The sequence below is a fragment of the Trichechus manatus genome, unplaced genomic scaffold, assembly GCF_000243295.1.
Source record: "Trichechus manatus latirostris isolate Lorelei unplaced genomic scaffold, TriManLat1.0 scaffold00117, whole genome shotgun sequence".
Lineage (NCBI taxonomy): Eukaryota > Metazoa > Chordata > Mammalia > Sirenia > Trichechidae > Trichechus > Trichechus manatus.
This window is the reverse complement of record NW_004444053.1, coordinates 5,426,545-5,450,417: the sequence shown is the minus strand read 5'-3', so window position 1 is coordinate 5,450,417 and position 23,873 is coordinate 5,426,545. Positions and strand designations below refer to the sequence as shown.

The 23,873-nt window shown below is 38.3% G+C and overlaps 1 protein-coding gene across 1 annotated transcript in view; it reads right to left on the bottom strand.

The window, feature by feature from the left end:
• Window positions 1-22,666, bottom strand: part of LOC101348289 (dimethylaniline monooxygenase [N-oxide-forming] 3) — a 31,440-nt gene extending 8,774 nt beyond the window's left edge. The window contains 5 exon segments of the mRNA XM_004384130.1: window positions 716-858; window positions 1,116-1,278; window positions 4,798-4,986; window positions 17,555-17,691; window positions 22,570-22,666. Of these exon segments, the coding sequence (XP_004384187.1) occupies window positions 716-858; window positions 1,116-1,278; window positions 4,798-4,986; window positions 17,555-17,691; window positions 22,570-22,666 (729 nt within the window).
• Between the last annotated feature and the right edge of the window lie 1,207 nt (window positions 22,667-23,873).

Sequence of the window (23,873 nt, the reverse complement as noted above, 5' to 3'; positions counted from 1 at the left end):
AAATGGCATCAGCTCAACAGGGCCTTTCCACTTCCCTGCTCTTACAGCAAGATTTTCTTTCCTGCCACTTTTCACAATTATAAATTAGCTGTTTGTGCATTTGCTTATTTAATGTTTATTTTCTACACTAGACTTTGAATTCCAGGACAGGAACCATGTCTTTTTTGTTCATCACTTTCTCCACAGCACCCCAGCCAGTGCCTGGCTCATAGTAGCCTATCAATAATAAGTATGGAATGAATGATGGCATGAATGAATGGATACAGAACTTTATATGGCTTAAATCTTGTTCAAATGCCTTAACTTCTTAACAAGATCAAAAAGTAAGCTCTATTTTTTTCTCTGTTTTACTGGTGAGAAAATTAAAACTCAGAGGGACGGAAGGACTCGCCCAGGAGTCTCAGAGCCATGATCCGAACCCTGAATCCACACTTGTTTTGTTGAAATTGATCAGATACATGTTAGACACCAAATGCCTTGAAGGAGAAGACTGTTAAATGGCAACATCACTCCTTGCCAAAGTTCTGCCTTTGTCTTTGTCTTTTCAAAACCTCGTTTGTTACCACGGGAAGCTGAGCTATATGAAATTTCACTTAATTTTCACAAAGGCCCTTCCTCCTATTTCACATCACACCTTTCAGATGATAATAACTACCCCTGATCTTTAAAGAGAAGCCCCCCTCTTCCCCCCGCCCCAGTACCTGGGAAGTGGTACCTGTTCTGCTGTGCGGCTGAGTTCCACGGCAATATCACAGCCTGAATTCCCCAAGCCAATCACAAGGATTCACTTCCCCTTGAATATTCCTGGTTCCTTATATTCCCGGCTGTGGAAGTATTTGCCTTTAAAATGTTTTAGACCTGAATGAAAAGTGGGAAACTTGTATCATTTTCACAGAAATGACCTTGTAGGGGGATGTAGTCACAGTAATAGGAATTTTAACATACTTAGTATAGTCCTTTTGGTAGATATAATAGAAGTATATTTTAATTTAACCAGTTTGTAGATAGATCGATAGAGGTATTGATAGAGGTAGCGATATATGTATAGATAAAGATATTATAAAGATATTCACTCTTGCCAGATGTGTAGGTGGTAGGCTAAATTTTGGCCTTACCTGGAAAGGACTCTTTTGGTATATTGGGGTACACATGATGTCCAGAACAAATCATTACAGCATCAAAGATGGCAGATTCCTGTTTACCATCCTTTTCAGTATATACATCCCATTGGCCAGTGACTGAGAAATCAGGACGTTTATTTACACTGGATACAGGTGTCTAAGAGAAACACAGAAAGAAAGCCTTCACTTCCATTTCAGGTGGAACCTACCTGATCAAGTAGTATGGAAAAAATACTTAATAGATAGTGGCTTAGGAAAAAAATACTTCAAATTCAGAATTCATTCGAGTAAATCAACGCATTAAATGGTGTATATATATTATTTATTCTTACATGGTTTCTTGTGAATAACCAGTATTTTCTGCGGTAAAAAAGTGACACCCCTTGGAGGTATGACAGTGAATCCAATTATAGTTTAAGTACAAGAGGCGTATACCACATGTAGCAAGTTATCTGGTAGTGAATAATTTCTGTAATATATACATGTGTGTTTAGTCACAGCGAAATGGCTGCCTGTTGGTGTGTCCCCTCTTTTAAAAAAATTTTTTAATTCTTCTGACTATATTTGAAAGAGAAACTATTTTGGTCTTACTTGTTCTTAAAAACTTTATTATGTAATATTTCATTTGTTGTTAGGTGCCGTCGAGTTGGTTCTGACTCATAGTGACCCCATGTACAATAGAACAAAACATGCCTGGTCCTGCACCATCCTCATAGTTGCTGCTATGTTTAAGCCCATCGTTGCAGCCACGATATCAATCCATCTCACTGAGAGTCTTCCTCTTTTTCACTGACCCTCTACTTTACCAAGCATGATGTACTTCTCCAGGGACTGGTCCCTCCTGATAACATGTCCGAAGTACATTAGAGAAAGTCTTGCCATACTCCCTTCTAAGGAGCATTCTGGCTGTACTTCTTCCAAGGCAGGTTTGTTCATACTTCTTCCAGTCCATGGTATATTCAATATTCTTCACGGACACCATAATTCAAAGACATCAATTCTTCTTCAGTCTTTCTTATTCATTGTCCAGCTTTTGCATGCATATGAGGCAATTGAAAATACTGTGGCTTGGGCCAGGTACACCTTAGTCCTCAAAGTGACATTTTTGCTTATGAACACTTTAAAGAGGTCGTTAGCAGCAGATTTGTCCAATGCAATACATGGTGTGATTTCTTGACTGCTGCTTCCATGGGCATTGATTGTGGATATAAGTAACATTAAATACTTGACAACCCCAGTCTTTTCTCTGTTTATCATGACGTTGCTTATTGGTCCAGTTGTGAGGATTTTTGTTTTCTTTATGTTGAGATGTAATCCATACTGAAGGCTGTAGTCGTTGATCTTCATCAGAAAGTGCTTCAAGTCCTCTTCATTTTCAGCAAAGGAAGGTTGTGTCACCTGCATAACGCAGGTTGTTAATGAGTCTTCTTCGAAACTTCTTTGTATAGTCCAGCTTCTCGGATTATTTGCTCAGCATGCAAATTGAATAAGTATGGTGAAAGGATACAACCCTGACATACACCTCTCCCGACTTTAAAACACACAGTATCCCCTTATTCTGTTAGAACAACTGCCTCTCAATCTATGTACACGTTCCTCATGAGCTCACTTAAGTGTTCTGAAATTCCCATTCTTTGCAATGGTATCCATAATGTGTTATGATCCACATATTCAAATGCCTTTGCATAGTTAATAAAACATAGGTAAACATCTTTCTGGTATTCTGTGCTTTCAGCCAAGATGCATCTAACATCAGCAATGATATCCTTTGTTCCACGCTCTCTCCTCAATCTGGTTTACATATACAAGAATATATATGTACCAATATAACATCTTTGTTACTTATGAAATATAATAATAAAATGAGCACTTATGAATCCATAAAAGCTTGTACATAATTTATTTAGAATAATTCTGGGGTTATTTATTTATGCTATTGTAAATGGCACCTTTTTTTGGATTATAGTTTCTCTGTGTTGCCAGTTTACAGAAATGCAATGAAGTTTTAAATATTGATCTTATATACTGCCGCTGTGCTAAACTATTTTGTATTAATAGTTATTCTAGTAATTTGTCTGTAGATTCTTTTACATTTCCTATGTGGACAATCATATCTGTGCCTAATGATATTTTTTTTCCTTTCAAGTTGTTCCTTTTGTTTCTTTTTCTTAAATTTCTTAAGACTGTTGAAAAAAAGCAATGATAATGAACATCCTTATCTTGTTCTGAACTTAAATAGGAATGCTTCTGATATTCACTGTGTAGGACAGCACTGTCTAGTAAAAATATAATATGAGAAAATATGTAATTTTAAATTTTCTAGTAGTCACATTTAATAAAATGAAAAAAGTATAATTTAGCCCAATATATACGAAATACTATCATTTCTGCATGTTACCAATATGAAAATTATTAATAAGATATTTTGCATTTTTTTAATACTAAGGCTTTGAAATTGAGTGTGTATTTTGCACTTATACTACATCTCAGTTCTGTGGCTAATGGCTACCATATTGAACAGTATAAATCTAGAATAACGTTTGTGTTTTGGTGGGTCAAGAAAATTCCCTTCTAGTCTTTGTTGAAAACTATTTCTCCTCTTTCTCTCCTCCCGACCCCTCCCTTTGCCTCCTGTCTGGCTTCTGCTGTAGTCATGTTTTAAAGGATTTTTGTATCTATTTTCATGAGGGAGATTGACCGATAATTTTCCTATTTCATATTATCCTTGTCTGCTTTTGATACAAAAATTATAATATAGAGTGAGCTTCTGGATGAATTTATGGAATAATGAAATAATCTGTCTCTTACAAATTTGGAAGTACTTACCTATGGAACTATCTGTTTATTTTCTTCATGGTAAGATGTTTTTCTAAGTCACAAGAACTATAAATCATCAAGAAACTTTTTAGCCTTTCTACTTCTTTTTGAGTGAGTTTCAGTAAGAGTTTTTTGGAAAGAATTTTTTAATTTGACCAATTTCAAAGAAGTATTTGGCAAGCGTTTTTTTTTTATAGTATCTTTTTAAAATTTAGTCTGCATCTATTTTGTCTACATTTTCATTCTAATATTATGCATTTGTGCCTTCACTCTTTTTTCCCCCACAAACTGCCAGCTATTTTTCTAATGTTAATTTTATTAGACTTTTCAAAGAATTAACTCTCAATTTTGTTAATCTGTTTTATTTTCTACTTTATTAACTACTTTTTTGTCATCTTCATTTTACATTCTTGGGATTCATTCTGCTTTTCTTTTTCTAATTTATTACACTTCCTTACCTCTTAAATTTCTAAACCTTCCTCATTTTCTAATATGAGCATTATGTTTGTAATTTTCACAAACATATAGCTTTATCTGCTTCCCACAAATTTTGTTACATAGAATCTGAATTATCATTCAGTTCTAAATATTTTAAAATTTACATTACAATTTCTTCTTTGATCCATAAGTTATTTAGGAAAAAAGTTTTAAATTTTCAAATTCATGGATATTTTACATTTATTTCTTTGTTATTGATTTCTAAGTTAATAGCATTGTGGTCTAAGAACTCTACGTGGCTACACTGGTAAAAATGTTGACAAATAAGAAAGGGATACAGAAAGGGAAAAATGGGAATCCAGTAATAAACATGGATGTCCTCACAGTTATGCCAAAGGCCAATTTATTGCTAACAACTTACCTTAAATTGTATGTATTTTAGAAGGTTCTTTTCTTTGGCACATGTAGTGATGTACTCCTGGAGCTTGCTGTGGTGCATGAAGTTGGGGAAGTCGTCAGGAAATGGGAAGTCTGAAAAACACGTCATTTCTTTGGAAGAGTTGGTGAAGACCGACTGGTAAATGCTGGCCCTGCCTTCCTCTGCATGGTCCTGTGAATGTATACTTATAAGTGGAAGAGAGTTTGTAAGTGGGAATACTTAAGTTCAGGGAAAGTTCTAAATAATTATCACTTATTTTGAACCTGCCTTTACCCACAAGTAAATTCAGTAAGCAAGGCGTAAATAAGCTTTACTTTAAATAATTGATTGTAATCATAAAAACTTATCAAGGAAATTAGGAGGCAGAAGAATATGTTTTTCTTAACATCCTTGTTTTTCTTAGGAAAATTAATCTTGAATTTCACTATATCCTTTTGGGACTATGTAATTAGAGTCGTTACTTTTTTCTTTGAACCACTAAACATGGTAATGGATATTTTCCGAAGTTCAACCTTGCATGGTTTGTATGTGTCAATGCAGAGAGGACAGAGGACTGTAGCAGCATCTGTGTTTGCATTTGAGAAACTTCATCTTTCCTCTACCTCCTCTACCACAAGACCACATAAGTCTCCTTTCTCTAAAAGCTCAGATGCAGTCTTGGAAAGGGTCAGAGAAAAGGAGGAGGAGTTTGAAAGACTGAGCATTGATGCAAAAGATACCTGGAGATTAAGCTGTTCCATCTCAGGGAACTTCCACTTATTTTGTCTTGGAATACTTTTATCCTTCTACTTATGTAATTCTGGACGTTTGTCTAGACATATCAGAGTGACCTGAGCACCTAGTAGTCAAGTATATACTTCAGTGTTTATGAATGTAGCATTGCAAGATGTCAAGAACTCACAAGGATAAAATGGGAGAGAATATCCTAGGACAATGTGAGGGTTTCAGAGTGGTCTGATTTGCTTCACTCAACAATAGCATGATTATTGCATCAACATATAACATAAGGCACGTGGTAGGCAGAATTCTAAGGACAACTCCTAATAACACTTGTCCTTGTATAAGAATGATTAATAAAACGTGTTTACTCTCTTAAGGTCATAAATATTTCCTTGGTTTTATTATTATCTTAAAAATGATTTGATGGACTCATGTTCTAGTAAACCACTTTAGCCAAACCACTTAATATACACTGTTGTTGCTGTTGTTAGTTGCTACTGAGTCAATTCTGACTCATGGTGGCTCAAGTGTGCAGAGTGGAACTGCTCCATAGGGTTTTCAAGGCTGTCACCCTTCAGAAGCAGATCGCCAGGCCTGTCTCCCGAGGCGCTGCTGGGTAGATTTGAACTGCCAGCCTTTTGGCTAGTAGTCGAGTGCTTAATTATTTGTGCCACATTACATTCATATATTTGTTTCCTCTTCAACACGTTTTAATTTCTTCTTCTGCCATAAAATTCTTCATATGTAGCAGACAAAGGATAACTTTAGATGCTCTCACGGGTGAAATGAGTGATGTTCAATACATCTGGATAGAATAAAATACATTAAAGAGGCTCCCAACCCTTACATGAATAGATAGTGAGAATTCAATTAGCTCTTTGCCTTCATCCTTGGAGTTGGCACTTAAGGCTTGATAACTAAGTGGTCCTGTTGTAAACGTTGATTTAGAATATTTTGATTACTAAATCTAACTGCAAGATTAGGTGAATTCTGCCTACAGAATATTTATCACCTAAAAGGATAGAGAGCTTAGTCTTTGTTGGATATGCAGAATGTTGTTGTTGTTAGATGCCATCCAGTTGGTTCTGACTCATAGCTACTCTATGTACAACAGAATGAAACACTGCCTGGTCCTGCGCCATCCTCACAATTGTTGTGCTTAAGCCCATTGTTGCAGCCACTGTGTCAATCCATCTCATTGAGGGTCTTCCTCTTTTTCGCTGACCCTCTGTTTACCAAGCATGATGTCCTTCTCCAGGAACTGGTCCCTCCTGATACCATGTCCAAAGTATGTGAGACATAGTCTCACCATCCTTGTTTCTAAGGAGCACTCTGTGCTTCTTCCAAGACAGATTTGCTCATTCTTTTGGCAGCACATGGTATATTCAACATTCTTCACCAATAGCACAATTCAAAGGCGTCAACTCTTTTTCGGTCTTCCTTATTCATTGTCCAGCTTTTGCATGCATATGAGGCTATTGAAAATATCATGACTTGGGTCAGGTGCACCTTAGTCTTCGAGGTGACAACTTTGCTTTTCAAGAGGTGTTTTGCAGCAGATTTGCCCAGTGCAATGTGTCTTTTGATTTCTTGACTGCTGCTTCCATGGGTGTTGATGGTGGATCCAAGTAAAATGAAGTCCTTGACAACTTCAATCTTTTCTCCATTTATCATGATGTTGCTTATTGATCCAGTTGTGAGGATTTTCGTTTTCTTTATGTTGAGGTGCAATCCGTACTGAAGGCTGTGGTCTTTGATCTTCATCAGTTAGTGCTTCAATTTCTCTTCATTTTCAGCAAGCAAAGTTGTGTCATCTGCATAACACAGATTGTTAATGAGTCTTTCTCCAATCCTGACACTCTGTTCTTCTTCATATAGTCCAACTTCTCAGATTATTTGCTCAGCATACAGATTGAATAAGTATGGTGAAAGGATACAACTTGACGCACACCTTCCTTGACTTTAAACCACGCAGTATTCGCTTGTTCTGTTCGAATGACTGCCTCTTAATCTATGTACAGATTTCTCATGAGCACAGTTTAGTGTTCTGGAATTCCCGTTCTTCGCAATGTTATCCTTAATTTGTTATGATCCACACAGTTGAAGACCTTTGCATAGTCAATAAAACACAGGTAAACATATTTCTGGTATTCTCTGCTTTCAGCCACGATCCATCTGACATCAGCAATGATATCCCTTGTTCCATGACTTCTGAATCCAGCTTGAATTTTTGGTAGTTCCCTGTCAATATACTGCTGCAGCTGCTTTTGAATGACCTTCAGCAAAATTTTACTTTCATGTGATATTAATGGTATTTTTTGACGATTTCCACATCCAGTTGGATCACCTTTCTTGGGAATAGGCATAAATATGGATCTCTTCCAGTCGGCTGGCCAGGTGGCTGTCTTCTAAATTTCTTGGCATAGATGAGTGAGCACCTCCAGTGCTGCACCTGTTTGTTGAAACATCTCAGTTGGTATCCTGTCGATTCCTGGAGCCTTGTTTTTCACCAATGCCTTCAGTGCAGCTTGAACTTCTTCCTTCAGTACTATCAGTTCCTGATCATATGCTGCCTCCTCAAATGGTTGAATGTTGACCAATTCTTTCTGGTATAGTAACTCTGTATATTCCTTCCATCTTCTTTTGATGCTTCCTGTGTTGTTTAATATTTTCCCCATAGAATCCTTCAATATTGTAACCTGAGACTTGAATTTTTTCTTCAGTTCTTTCAGCTTGAGAACTGCTGAGCCTGTTCTTCCCTTTTGTTTTTCTAGCTCTGGGTCTTTGCGGATGTCATTATAATACTTCACTTTGTCTTCTCAAGCTGCCCTTTGAAATCTTCTGTTCAGCACTTTTATGTGATTATTTCTTTTGCTTTAGCTACTTGATGTTCAAGAGCAAGTTTCAGAGTCTCTTCTGACATCCATTTTGGTCTTTTCTTTCTTTTCTGTCTTTTTAATGACCTCTTACCTTCTTCATGTATGATGTCCTTGATGTCATTCCACAACTTGTCTGATCTTCGGTCAATAGTGTTCAACATGTCAAATCCATTCTTGAGGTGGTCTTTACATTCAGGTGGGATATACTCAAAGTAGTACTTTGGCTCTCATGGACTTGTTCTAATTTTCTTCAGCTTCACCTTGAACTTGCACATGAGCAATTGATGGTCTGTTCTGCAGTCAGCCCCTGTCTTTGTTCTGACTGATGATATTGAGCTTTTCCATTGTCTCTTTCCACAGATGTAGTCGATTTGATTCCTGTGTATTCCATCTGGCGAGGTCCACGTGTATAGCTGCCATTTAAGTTTGTGAAAAAAGGTACTTGCAATGAAGAAGTCGTTGGTCTTGCAATATTCTATGTGCGATCTCCAGCATCGCTTCTGTTACCAAGGCCATATTTTTCAACTACTGATCCTTCTTTGTTTCCAACTTTCTCATTTCAGTCACGGGTAATTATCAATGCATCCTGATTGCATGTTTGATCAGTTTCAGACTGCGGAAGTGGGTAAAAATCTTCAATTTCTTCATCTTTGGCCTCAGTGATTGGTGCATAAATTTGAATAATAGTCGTATTAACTGGTCTTCCTTGAAGGAGTATGGATATTATCCTGTCACTGACAGCCTTGTATTTCAGGATAGATCTTTAAACGTTCTTTATGACAATGAATGCAACGCCATTCCTCTTCAAGTTGTCTTTCCTGGCATAGTAGACGATATGATTGTCTGATTCAAAATAGCCAATACCAGTTCATTTCAGTTCACTATTGCCTAGGATATCATTGGTGACCCTGCTGGTATTTGAATACCGGTGGCATAGCTTCTAGCATCACAGCAGCACTCAAGCCCCCATAGTATGACAAATTGACAGATGCGTTGGGGGGACATACAGAATAGTTGACATAAACTATCTTGTACTGATTGCTGATAAATATTTGCTTAATTAGTGTATTTATATGTGGCAGATTTTGTTTTGAAACTGATTTCTATCATAAGTTGATAATGCTGTGGAAAGATAATTTTAACCTTCACCCATCTCTAACTGATGGACTAATAACTAATAACCTACCAGGAAGAACCAGACTGACTAGGTCAGTTCGCAATGATTTCTAACACAAAAGTGGACAAAATGAAAGAATGGTAAAGCTGAAAGTGTGTTGGAGTGAGAAGAGACCAAGAAAAAAACAGGATTTAAATAATCGTGTAATTTTTTTTTAACTTCTGATAAAGTAAATTGAAACATGACATAGTATTTCATCACTAAGAAATTTACAAAAGCTTAAATTTCCTCATTAGAAAAAAGATAAATTGTTCACATGTAATTTCCAGGGAGGTAATACTAAATCAGTGAGGCTTGGGACTTTTAGGATGAAATGATGTTACATAAGGTGTTCTGATACCGTGAAATTCAAAGCACTTTTTGCCTTTTAGTTTTGTTTTAGGAAAAGTTTTGTTACAGAAAAAAGAGGCAAGTATGTAAAGTTCAAAGGTAGTTGAATGATTTTCTGCAAATTTCCTTGCATATCAACTTATTACTCTAACATTCTTAAAGAGATAAGATTCATTCTAAATGCTTCCAAAGCCCAGAGATGGAGAAAATCAACACCCTTTGATATATGCTCTTTTTGTACAGAAATCTCGGAGTGGGGTAAAAAATTATTTGGGGCTATGTCTTTGGATTTATCTTTATCTTGTTTCCTAGCCTCACATTTTTCTATATCTGGAGTTTTTTAATTTCTATTCTAAAAGTTTAGACAGAAATGGTAACAAAATAAGATTTTGTAAACAAGAAACATGCCAGAAGTATTGATTGTCCATTTATTGTATCAAGGGACTAAAATCTAGTTAACTTTCTGGTGTATTTTAGCCTAATGTGTTCTGTCAGGGTTATCTCCCAGACATATTAGATGGAGAGTGGTTATACTATACAAACTTTAATAACCCTTCCAACCCAGATAGTGTATGCCTTAGGTTGTCATTGGAGCCTTAATATTTAAAAAGTTATTAGAAATCAGTAAGGAAAAACATCACAAGATTTTAAAAAGGCAATTTACAAAAGAATAAACGCAAATGTTTAAGAAAAAATTTGAAAAGATACGTAGCTTCAAAGAGATGTGAGTTCACAAAATGATACACTGCTTATTGACACTTATTTTAAGAAGTTACAATGCCAAATTTTGCAAGGAGATATGGGCAAATTTTATATTGAAATAAGAATATAAATTAGGATAATGTTTCTGGGATGATACTCTGGCAATTGCAAAAACTTGGTTATAATCTCAGTGGTTAATAATAGGGATGATGGAATAAAATTAGTAGAGTGTATGAAGTCTACAAGTCAACCATTAAAAATTATGTTTTCATGTTCCCAAAGAATATTTGAAGATACAGGAAATGCTTCTGACATTTTTAAGTAAAAATAAAAGGCTACAAAATTGTATTTTGTAGGAAAATCTCTGTGTACATTTAATAAAAAGAACGGTTGTTGTCATGCTCTGAAATCTGTTTAGCATCATAACAACACCCAAGTTTCCACTGACAGATGGTGGTGGCTGTGCATAAGGTGCATTGGCTGGAATTTGAACCCGAGTCTCCAGCATGGAAGGAAAGAATTCTACCACTGAACTACCACTGCCTTCATATAAAATGTTAGCAGTGGCTAATTTTAATTAGTGAGGAGAGCTGATATTCAAAATATTTAATAATCAGTTTCACTGCAGTGAAATACTGTTTTTTTAAAACAAGTCAATTAACTTGATTCAGTTTGTCCAGATATGTTCAGCTTTATAAAACAATTTACTGTTTTCTCTTATTGCCATATTTTTACTCAAATATTGTACACCTTCTGTTTATTTCCCAGTCATGCCCTCCCTCCGTGAGGCACACTCACAAGTGCCACCATGGGAATCCTCTTCCACATGTTGCTGTAAAAAAATTAGCATAGCACGCTTACGAAAACGCCTTGCAGGGGGAGGGTGCAGCCTGCAAACAAATGCAGAAAGGGTGCATTATTTGCATAAAAATACAGTATACAAGTAATACATGTTAACTGTAAAAAATGAGAAAACGCAGATAAGAAGAAAATATAGATCACCCATAATTCTCTTCAGAGATAACTTCTCTATTAGCATTTTAGTTATGCTCTTCCAGACTTTTCTTTATCCATATGTATGAGTTCTTCTTACAAAAATGAATACAATGCTATGTGTATGTAGCATTTTGTAAGTTTTTCCTCCACTTAATATATCAGAAATTTCTTTCCATATCAGTAAATCTGCTCTTAAAACATTATTAATACCGTTTAATTACTTAATACATTTTCATATAATCTTCTATACTACGGCTTTTGTACAGGTTTTAAGGCTTGAGCCATGGTAGATGTCAGTCAAGCTATAGCAAAAAGATCAGAGGCTGAGATGAACATGGGTAGCTATTCAGATAACAAAAAATTCATTCAGTAGTAAAGAGAGTACCTGAAGGAGATGTGAAAAGAATTTGTAATGGACATTTATCACTTTAAGCCACCCAACATTCATAAGCTCTTTCTTAAGCAGCATTCCAAATTCCTTTGGGGGAATAATTTTTTTCCCACACCCCAGCTTTGTATATGTTGGCTAAATGATAAGTCCAGGCCTGCTCCAAGGGAAGCAGAGAGATCTTCAGAGGCATCTTTCTTCATTATTCTGCTATATGGGAAACACAGGCAGACACAAGACTTAAATAGCAAGTCAGACTCTCTCTTGAGAAACTTTGAATTTTGAGGGGAATGAAGCAAGGATGGGCAAAATGGTAATAATTTCTTCCTTCTTATGGTGGTTTCTGGGGAGAATACTGAGTGGTTCTTGCTACTGAAATATTCTGGAGCAGCCTATTCCTCTCTGTTCCTGTGGCTAACTCAAGACCTTTCAATTAATTTTTAAAATTTCTCAGCTAAGCCTTAGTCAATTTCTGTGGCTTATGAGCAAAAAAACCTAAATGGTAAAGCAGCTAGTTTATTTTACATATTTATGTAAATATATACCTCTATATACATATATAGATATGGATATATGTATATATATCTACACACACACACACACACACATTTGTTGTTGTTAGTTTCTGTCAAATTCAACTCATGGCGACCTTACTGTAAAAATGGCATGGTGGTGGTGCCTGACCTCTTCTAACTTCACAAGGGGAAATGAGAATCAAGATCAACAGCCCAGGCTGATTCCTATGAAGCGGAGGTCAGACATGCCTCCTCTCTCCGACTTCTTTACCAATTCTGACAATAACCATCCTTCCCATGGCACTCTCCACTTCTGTGCTGGGTTTGATAATTCATTGCAATGGCCACAGAGAACTCACAGGCAACACTAAAGATTATGGCGTTTGTTTAGGGAAGTAACAGGTTACAGTTCAGGTTAAGGAAAGCTCAGCATACAGTTCTTCCATCAGAACAGCCTCTTCTAGCTGTGCTCACAGGCACGCCTCTCTCTGGCCCCTCATCATCTGCCCTGCTAGGGCAGGTACTAAAAAGCTCTTTTAGCTCTGCCGATAAATGACCCGAGACATCCCACCCCACCAGTAAGTCTCAGCCAAAGGCCCTCAGCTCTAGCTCCCTGGGTTAGCAAACCTAGATCCACCAAGTGCCGGAAGGCACCCTACTTCTCCAGCAAGCCTCCTGCCCAAAGGCACTCAGCCTTCTTGTGCTGTGGACCAGGAAGCCCACCAAGTTGTCTCCTGCTAGTCTCTCCTGCTGCCATTTCTCTGCCACTGCTTTTCACTGTCTTCAGTGTTCCATCTCTCTCTCTCTCTCAGTCTCCTGGTTCCAGGAGGGTCTCAGCACAGGTATCCCAGGTCCAAAGGACGTGCTTCTTTCCTAGCTCTCCTTCCTTGGTGTTGTGAGATCCTCTCTTTCCCACCTCTTGGGTGGCTCATTTTAAGCCTAGTGGAATGGCAAAACTGACCAATCCCCTTTTCAGGGTTCCATGTAACTTATTAGCATGGTCCCACTCAGTCACTTGAAAGGCCACACAAAAGTGATCCATCGCACTGCACTTACATTGTCTGTTCCTGCACCATCTTCATGATCGTTGCTATGTCTCAGCATTGTTGTGGCTATCATGTCAATCCATCTCACTGAGTATTTTTCTAGTTTTTGTTGGTCCTCTACTTTACCAAGCATGATGTCCTTTTCTAGCAATTGGTCTTTCTTAAAGATATGTCCAAAGTAAGCCAGTTGAAGTCTTGTCATCTTTGCTTCTAAGGGGCATTCTGGTTGTATTTCTTCTAAGACTGATTTGTTTTTTCTTTTTCAAGTCTACAATATAGTCAATATTCTTTGCCAACACCACAGTTAGAATACATCAATTCTTCTGTCTTCCTTTTTTCACTAACCAATTTTTGCCTGCATACGAAGTGATTGAAAAGACATGACTTGGGTTAGATGCACCTTAGTTATCAATTGACATCTTTGCTTTTTAAAACTTTAAAGAGGTCTTTCGCAGATTTGCCCAATGCAATAAGTTGTATATATATGCGTGTATGTATACACACACACACACACATACACACACACACACACACGTCCTCACATGTGTAGCTTGTTCAAAAGTTTTCAGATAGAAAAAAACAGTTTGGTGGGCTAAGTGGGTTGATAAAAGGAGCAAGGCCACACAGAATGTTTTACATTTTTCAAAATTTGTGTTACTCTTTTTAAGTTGAAAATTAGGATGAAGTAAGAAAGGTCTTTTATAATGTGTAAAGTGAGTAGAACAATGTCTGACATAGATTGTAATTCCATATAAGGGTTTGTTAGATAAAATATATCTCCAAACCGTAACTTCAAATATAGCATGTAATGGCTTTATGAAACTAAAAGATTGACAGATCTGTTTCTTGAAAGAGCTTTCACTTGAGGAGGTGGTTAAGAGACAGGTGTAAATTCCACTTTACAGTGGAAGAAGCAGAGCTAAAGAGGCAAAGGCTGTGGAATAATAAAGGACTAGAACTAGGAGTCATTCTACTTTTCTGCCTAGTTTTTAAATTCTTGGTGTTATTCAGCACTGTTAATGAGAAATTTGGATAGGGACAGAATCTTCCCAAGATTCCTGTCTTGGGAGCCACCCTCTACCTCTGCAGAAAATATAAGGGAGAAGGCACTCATATGCAGCCGCTTAGTGACAGGTCAAAGTGCAAGATGCAATGGTTGCTAAGCGACTGTTTGGCCAAAAGTTTCCATACCTTTAAAAAATGAAAAACCAAGAAAAGAGTCATCACATTTTTTTAAATATCATTTTCAATTTTAAAGAGTTAATAAAACTCCAAAAGATGCATCAAATAAAAATATTTCCTTTCTTAAAAAAAAAAAGATCAATAGCAGCTGCAGCAATCATGATTCACATTAAATGGTTTTTTCTCGGATGAAAGCTCAAACGGCAGATGTCTATGGATAATTGCTAGTACATAATTGAGAGCACTGAGCACTAGAAATTTCAAATTAGGGATCATGTAACTTCAAGTTGTTAGTGCCCCCAAAATATGAATTTTTAATATAATACTGAAATACTACAATTATGTCAAAAGCCAGTGTAACTGGGGCCTGACTGTTTGACAAGTGATTAAATGGTAGATTAGTTGCAATGTTTTCCTTGCAAAAATGGGATCCTGAAATAGGGCGTGAGTTTCCTGGCCCTCACCTGGTTTGTTGTCCCTGCTGGTGTATTGGTGGGCTGGGGAGATGAAGGAATTTGTTGCTTTTGGTGGGTTTAGGAAGATTGACAGAGACAGTAATCAACAACAGGCAAAAGGATACGTTACAGAACAGACTGATACATAGTCTAGAAAAAATTAGGGGAAGTGAACAAAGGATTGTATGCTCAGAAAAAGGACCCTCTATTCATGAAATCCAGGGCAAAATCTAGAGAGAATTTACTGATTTATTATTTGGGGGCTCCTGAGAAAAAAAGACATTTGACTAGACTTGTGGCCCTGTCAGAAAGTGCCTCACTTTCCCAGTGACCAAAGAAGGTGAAGGAAACATGTTGTTTTAGATCAGGGTTAGCGGTGAGAACTAGAAGGGGTAGGGAAGTTCTGTAGAAAATAGGGAGTCCATGGGTGGTGCAAACAGTTAACTTACTTCACTGTTAACAGAAAGGATAGATGTTAGAGTCCACTCAGAGGCACCTCAGAAGCAAATCCTGGTGATCTACTGAAAAACCAGTCATTGAAAATCCTATGGAGCACAGTTCTACTCTGACACACACGCGGACTCGATGGCTACTGGTTTTTTATAGAAAACAGTTACAAAAGTCTGAACTATCTACATCCTTACTGTTTCTCACACTCGACTAATGTTTAGGTCCCTCTGAAGGGGAAAAAAAAAATTGAGAGAACGTGAAATACTGACTTTAGAAACAAAAGGTAACGAAAATACAGAATTAATATAATTTTGCAGTATAATCTTATAATGTGAATTTTGCTATGACTCAGTGGCGTTTGAGATCTACTGCAATTCACAACCTCATTTGCAATCCGTGACTCCTCTCATAGTAGTAAAGGGGTTAGAAAATGCTGAGAAACTAACTGTAGCTACGGTTACAAATTCCCACAAACTTGGTGACTTAAAACAACAAAAATTGATCTTCTCACAGTGCTGGAGGCCAGGAGTCAGAAATCAGTATCATTGGTGGCATCAAGGAGTTGGCAAGGCTGCGCTCCCTCTGGAGGCTCTAGGGAAGAATCCATTCCTCGTCTCTTCAGTTTCTGGGGCTGCTGGCATTCCATGGCTTTTTCAGTGTCTAGTGGCTGCATGTATGCCTTGGCTCATGGCCCATTTTTCCACCTTCAAGTTCTACAGCATAGCGTCTTCAATTCTCTCTTGTTGCTGATGTCATTACATTGCCTTTTCCCTTCTGGCTGTGTGCCAAATCTCCTTCTGCCTCCCTCTTACAAACATGCATATTATGGCATTCTGGGCTCACCTGGATAATCCGGGATAATCTTCTCATTTCAAGATCCTTAACTTGATCACATCTACAAAAACCCTTTTTTCCTTATTAGGCCATCTTTACAGGTTCTAGGGACTAGGACTTGATATCTTTAGGTAGCCCTTATTCAGCCTACTACAGTCCTCCCTCTGGCCCCCAAAGATTCTTGTAACATCCCACACGCAAAATACATTCACCCCATCCCAACATTCCCAAACATCTCAACCAATTACAGTATCAATTCCAGTCCAAAATTTTATTTATTGAGGTAGATAATATAATACTTATTTTGCTTTTAAAGATGAAACAGTAGCTTAAAAAGGGTTATTGATCTTTCTACATTTACATATATAAAAATTGGTGTACGAGAAGAAGAAAAATAAGATGTGGTAGGCTTAGCCAGGCAGTGGTCCTAATGTTGGGGACACTGATAGGGTTATGGGCACAAAGTGGCCCCTATACCTGCTGATGTGGTTGTCAGGTAACACAGGAAGTGATCGAGTGGGGCATACATACATGTCTACTGATATGGCCCTTATTATAAATGCACAGAAACAAAACAGGTTGAAGAACTTCAAATCAGCTTGTCCTCATTTTGGTGCCTCTTGTAGCTGTCTAATCAATTGTGTGGTGTTCAAAAGACCAAAGTCAGTACCTGAGATCTTAAAACCTGTAATGTGAATCCTTAGAGGATGCTTGGTAACCTCCACAGAAGAATGGGAAGAGTCATTGTTTTTTAAATGAGTAAATCATTTAGCTCTAACCAATATATAACCGCTGATTCTATCTCCAAGTGGGTCACTTATTAATAATTTATCAGGGGTGAACTCTGTACACAAGCAGAGATCTTCAATCTAGCCCATCATCTACTTACTTCTGACTTGGAAGTAGTTTACTTTCCAACCTGCTCCTGATGTTGTGCTTCTTGGATTCCAAACCTAAGGGAGATTATAACTGCCATGGCAGCTAGTTGGACAGCCTTGCTAGAGTGCCGTGTTCTTGCACACATCCCATCCCATTCCCTTCCTATTGCAATGACGTCCCACTCACCGAGAATTTCCACAGGCCTCCCACATTGTCACTCTTCTCAAAGCAAGTGGGCTCCAGCCCCTCGTCCAAACAGCTCCTGATGGAGGCCAGGCCACTGACCCCAGCTCCGATGATGGCCACTCTCTTGCCCGTGATCTCTTGTGGAAAGGCCCAGAGGGAATTTCCAGCAACAGTATTATATAAACAAAATATAAAATATAAAACTTAATTTTTAGGCATGACTCTTTGGCTTAGAAAGAAATTTTATTTTTGAACCAAGAATGTAATTTTAAACCAAAATGTTAATTTTTAATAAACTGGAGCTCATTTCAGTCATCTGACTACATTTTGCATTTCTGTCTAATTTCTGAAGAGAATGTTTTCATCCAAAAAGAAGCACAATGTTTTTAGTCAACTCTTCAAAATTAAGAAATTGATGATCCAGCATATGCCTTCATCTTTTTTGCCTCTGGCGTTTTGTCATTTACTTTATACCAGTCAGAATAAGCAGGAGAAAGAAAAGGAGATTCACAACATACATAAGCTGCAGTTTTCTACTTGAGATATCCCAGTAGTGTGTGTATATATATATATATATATATATATATATATGGATTCACACAGTGGCTGCAACAATGGGTTCATACATAGATTGTGAGAATGCTGCAAGACCAGGTAGTGTTTACACTTTTATCTATCTATCTATCTATCAGTCTATCTATCTATCTATCTATCTGTCTATCTACCATCTATCTATCTATCTCTGTCTATCATCTATCTATCTCTCTATCTGTCTATCATCTATCTATCTCTCTATCATCTATCTATCTATCTCTCTGTCTATCTATCATCTATCTGTTCATTCTTTCTATTTTGACAGAGACTTAAGGAGAGAAAAGGCTGAAATCAGTGCTAAAATGAGATCTGGGGATGTACTTCAGTATGCCTGGTTGTCACCCCCTATGTGTTCTTCCCGTTATAACGTTCTTCACCTTCTCAGTTAATAAGAAAATTTAAGTACCTTTACCCCAAAACAGCTTCTTCCCACTAGCTGCCTCCCCTACCTCTGTCTTCTCCTAAGAAAATTACATTTCCTGAGCTTCTCATATTCCTAACAGTAACTTTATGCTCTACTATAGCTTCTATAATTTTTTTTTATTCTTTTAAGATAAAACCATACAGCTACGCCATGAAATGAACTTGTATTACAAGAATTACATTCTGTGATTCCCAGGAAAAACAAATCTGTTGAATTATATGCCATTCTCCTTCTAGCCATATTTGTTATGAAATTACAGCAGGCTCCTTCTCCATTCACCAAGCCCGCCCTCCTCCCTCTCAGCCCTTTACAGTATCATTTTTTTCTCATCTCTGCTACCTTTTCTTTGTCTTGCCTTCTTCTGTATGCTTGAGTCCTGTCCAAGTTGTTTGGGCAGCTTGAAAGAAAAAATGCTTTACCTGAACTCACACTCTGTGTGGGGAAGTATTGGAAAATGGGAGGAGCTGCTCTTATGGAGGTACTCATTACCTGGTCTGCAGCAACTGAGCATACCACCAACTCCCTGTGAGGGGCGGGCTTCTGGGCCAGCTTCTGGCTGCCTAGTTCAGGCTTTGCCAGTAGTCACAACCTACTGGTTAAACACAGCCTACTGGTTACACTCCTGGCCACTTGGCCCGGGCAGCTAGGCGGCTTCTCCCAGCAGACTTTGCTGTTCTCTTCTTCATTTCATTATGGGTTATTTCAAAGTTTACATTATTTTCCTCAGTCTTAGTTCTTTGGTGGGTACCTCACAGTAACATCCACATACTATAGAAAATCAGCTACCTAACTGAGATATCCCAGTGGTGAAAATGGATTTCCCCTCTCTCTTTCTCCTCCTGTTCTCTCTTTTTGACCTTTGTGGTCAAAGGCTTGTGTTACTCAAATTGGTATTTCTTACACTCTGTGGAACAGTGTGTGGTCACAGAAAAGGTCAAATTCCATAAATCGATCCAATTTGTACCAGCTAAAATTATGCTGGCAGTAAGACTGAACAAACTGTACCTAACACCTCAGTCATGAAATAGAGTGATATTTCTAAATATTATTTCCCTATCAACCATATTCCTATATTACTTAAAATCATGATACATCAATTATTTTATCCTGTTAGTCCCTTCATTTAGTTGGTGATAATTAGCATTAACTGGCATATATGTAGGGAGCCCTGGTGGCGCAGTGGTTAAGTGCTCAACTGCTGACCGAAAGGTTGACTGTTCGAATCCACCAGCCACTCTTCAGGAGAAAGATGTGGCAGTCTGCTTTGGTAAACGATTTACAGCCTTGGAAACCCTATGGGGCAGTTGTACTCTGTCTTATAGGGTTGATATGAGTGACACTTGACTCCACGGCAAGGAGTTTAGTTGTTTGGTTTGGCATATATTTAATTCTTAATGAATTGTCCCTTTATGTCTTTTGGAGATGGTAATGCTCATCTCTAGAAAAAGTGTGGTGAAGTAGAGAACAGGATTTTAAATCTTAGTTCTGTCATGTCACTTATAGCTGTGTGGCTTTGGCAAGTCACTTAACCTCTCTGATTCTTGGTTTCTTCATTAATAAATTCAGATACCACTATCTGTCTTGCTGGGCTGTTGTAATGCTTAGAAAAGATGTAGATATAGATATGTATACATATTTAGCAATAGATATAATATATAACCTGGCATGTAGTTCAAAATACCAAATGGTAAGTGTGGATTTGGAGTCAAATAAAAAAAAGAAAATCACATGTTCATTAAATTTTCTACAGCTGCGATTCAGACCACGTCATTTTATCTTCTCTCATTTTACCTAGAGCTCTTTTTCAGTTTTTAATGATTAAACAAACAATACTGTGAAAATAGATCTTGGGTAGATTACTTAGGAGCAATAGCACTCCTGTAGCCTTTTTCATCTAAGGAGGACAGGATATACCACAATTCTACCTTGGCCTGTGATGCTGCTCTCTCTCCAAAAACCAAACCAAAACAAAAACCCCACTGCCATGGGGGTTCTGACCTATAGTGACCGCAAAGGGTTTCCAGGAGGTGGAAAAGACGACTCTTTTTTTCTGCCCTTTGCAGGAGTATATTCCATCTGCAGCAGACACGTTTACTAGCCCAGTCTCTCTCCTGGCACCTCTGCCACAGCTTTTGCATACTGCAGCTTTCTGCAAAACCCCTTTCATCTTCTGAATCTTAAAGTCCAAGCCCTATCTTAGGGGAGTAACCATTCCCTGCTCCAATGTCCCTTCTTTTCCAAAGCTTTCATGCTGTTTCCTTTATATTCCCTGGAGTGGGGGTGAGCTGGGAAGGGAACTTGAAGAGTAATTTAGCTCAGGTGGTGTGGCTCCCCAGAAGGTGAACCTGGGGAGTCCTGGGGTTACTTCTACGTGCAGGAATAAATGTGCTTATTCAGTAGCAAAAATTCCTGGCCATGTTGCAGGTGTACTAGCTTTGATGATTCTTCTCCTGAATCCCACTTCTTTAATGTTTTAGGCAATGGTGTGGGTGCAGGCACTTCACTGAGAGACCTGACAACCTAAATTTCTTGAGGGCGTGTTTGAGTCAAGCACCAAGACTGCGAGGTTGCATCATTTTCTCTATTTCTTGTCTTCTACAGTCCCTATAACCGCACAGAAGAGATGCTGTGGGTCAAAGGACCTAGATTACCCTAAGTAAGATGGCCTTTGTCCTTGGCTCTGGAGAAATAACCCTTAGAGCAACTGCGGTGCCTTGGTCTGGGATTTCTAGGCTCCACCTGAGATTTTGTGCTGACAAGTGGGGGCTGGCCAGAACAGAAAAGACTCATCTGGAAAGTCCATATCAACTAGGCTCAGGAGGCAGGGTTTAGCCTAGCATTCAGGACTAGCTGATAAAAGCCCTGAACACAGACTCAGAGAGCTTTCTAGTTGGCGAGGGTAACATGTCCCTTGGGACATAGAAGCTCTGTATTGGGAACCTTCCCAGACCTCGCCTTAGGTGTCTCTTCATTTGTGTCCTTTTTGGCTATTATAAATCTGTAGCCACAAGTATTTATACTCTTGGTGAATTCTGTGAGACATTTCAGCAAATTATCGAACCCAAAGAGGTAGTAGGAGCCAGCAGTTCAGGAAGTAAAGGTGTAGTGTGAACTCTTGAGTTTGGAGCTGGCAGCCTGAAGGGGTAGTGGAAAACCAGCCCTGAATTTGTGGCCAGTGGGTCAGAAGGTTGGGGTGTTGTGTAGACTCTCCAATGTTGTGGCAGTTGGAAGGACAGTATCCATCTAACTTGTGAGCTCTGACCTAGCTCCAGATGACTGGGGTCAGAGAGGGAGAGAGAGAATGTTGCCACAGGGGTGGCTGGTGATGAGGCTGGAGAAGTAGGGATGTGAGGACTGGATCAACCTCTGTGTTTTGGGGATTGGATTCATACTGATCCTTTTAGTACAGATGCTTGTAAAGAGATGCTCATTTTGTGTTGGCCTCATTTCTTCACATAAGCTTTAGACCAGGGGTCTCGTTGCAACTATTTAACATTGCTGTTGTAGCACAAAAACAGTCATAGACAATATGTAATGAATGGCCATGGCTGTGTTCCAGGGAGACTTATTTATACACATCAAAATTTGAATTTCACATAATTTTCATGTGTTACAAAATATTATTATTCTTTTGATTTTTTTTAATCATTTGAAAATGTATGAACCATTCTTAGCTTTGAGTTATACAAAAGAAGATGGCCAGATTTGGCCCACAGACCTAACCCTGCCTTAGAGAAATCTCATTATTCTAGTGAGTTACTGTTCCTGGTGTTGAGGGTCTTCTGTGAACTAATCTTATGAACAAGCTTCAAAGTTTAAACCCTTAGTTGTGTTTTTAAGGAATTTCACAAAAAAGAGAATTTCTAAATGAATATGTCTTTTGCAAATTCACCTTACCCTTCCTGATGGACCTGGATTCCCTCTGGTGGCTGAAGGTATTCACCACACTCCTGCCTGCCTCACAAATGCATTCGTATAGTTCCCAGGACCTTCTCACTTTGCTCATGATCTCTTTCTGTTCTGTTCCACTTGCATTTATCTCTGAGCCCCTGATTTTTCTTCCGTTTGGAACCCCTCTCTTGATTGAGACTCATGGCGACCCCATGTGTGTCATAGAACTGTGCTCCATAGCGTTTTCAGTGACTGATTTTTTGGAAGGAGATTGCCAGGCCTCTGGTGGACTCGAGATGCCTCTGAGTAGACTTGAACCTCTAACCTTCGAACCTCCAATCTTTTGGTTAGCAGTGAGTGCATTAACTGTTTGCATTATCTGGGAATGCCACTCAGAAATGTAGAGGCAGAATTACCTTCCAGTTAGTGGAGGCAACTCAGGAAACTGCACCCATTCTCCAGACCATCAGTAAGTTATCAGTTCCACATTGTTTACGAATCTCATCAGGCTGCAACAATGACCAAGAACGATATAAAATGAAGGTTTAAAAAATCAGACAAATTGAAGACAAATCCAAGTCAAACGTGTCATTAACTAACATCTTGAATTTACAAGCCCCACTGTTGTACACATTCCCTTCAGCTAAGCCAACTTCCTCCTTTAAAGTAGTTCAGTGGCGAGCAGGATCAGTTGAATCTCAGAAGGCTGCTTGAATCCTGCTTTATAAGAGGTGATTGATTTCCCAAACTATCTAGACATGTGTGTATTGACAGAAGAGCAAACTTTCTATTTCCAGATGTGTTTTTGGTCTGAGTCAGCGTGTTGTTGAAGAGCAAATATAGGAAAGATTTTTTTTTTCTTAAATAGGAAGATGTTTGATGCTTTACATACACAGAAAAGTGGGTCTTACAGATGATAAGTTATCTCAATTACCCTACCAAGGAAACTAAGGTGACTTCAGCCTACCACCTTGCCAGAATGGGATTGATGTCATACAGGGTCAGAGCTAAGAGTTGGTATCCTACCTGAGGTGTCAAGAAGTGGAGACAATCAAGTCAAACTCTTTAGAAAGCAATAAATATCAAAATAGCAAAGGCAAGATAAGCCACTATCCAAAAGGCAGGGATAGGGCCCCAAACAGGAGAAAAATCAGGGGTTCAGAGACAAATGCTAATGGAACAGAACAGAAAGGGATCATGAGTAAAATGAGAAGGTCTTGCGCATTAGTACTACTGCATGAAATATCTGTAATTGCTTTTATTGCTTAATTTGTGTGGTGCTTGAGTGAATTGTTCTGGCTAAAAGGTACCAGCCAGACACAAAGATTCTTTTTTTTTTTTTTAACTTATACTCCCCAAACCACAAGCTTGGTGAGAGATAATAGAATGGGTACAGCAAAAACACAAGGA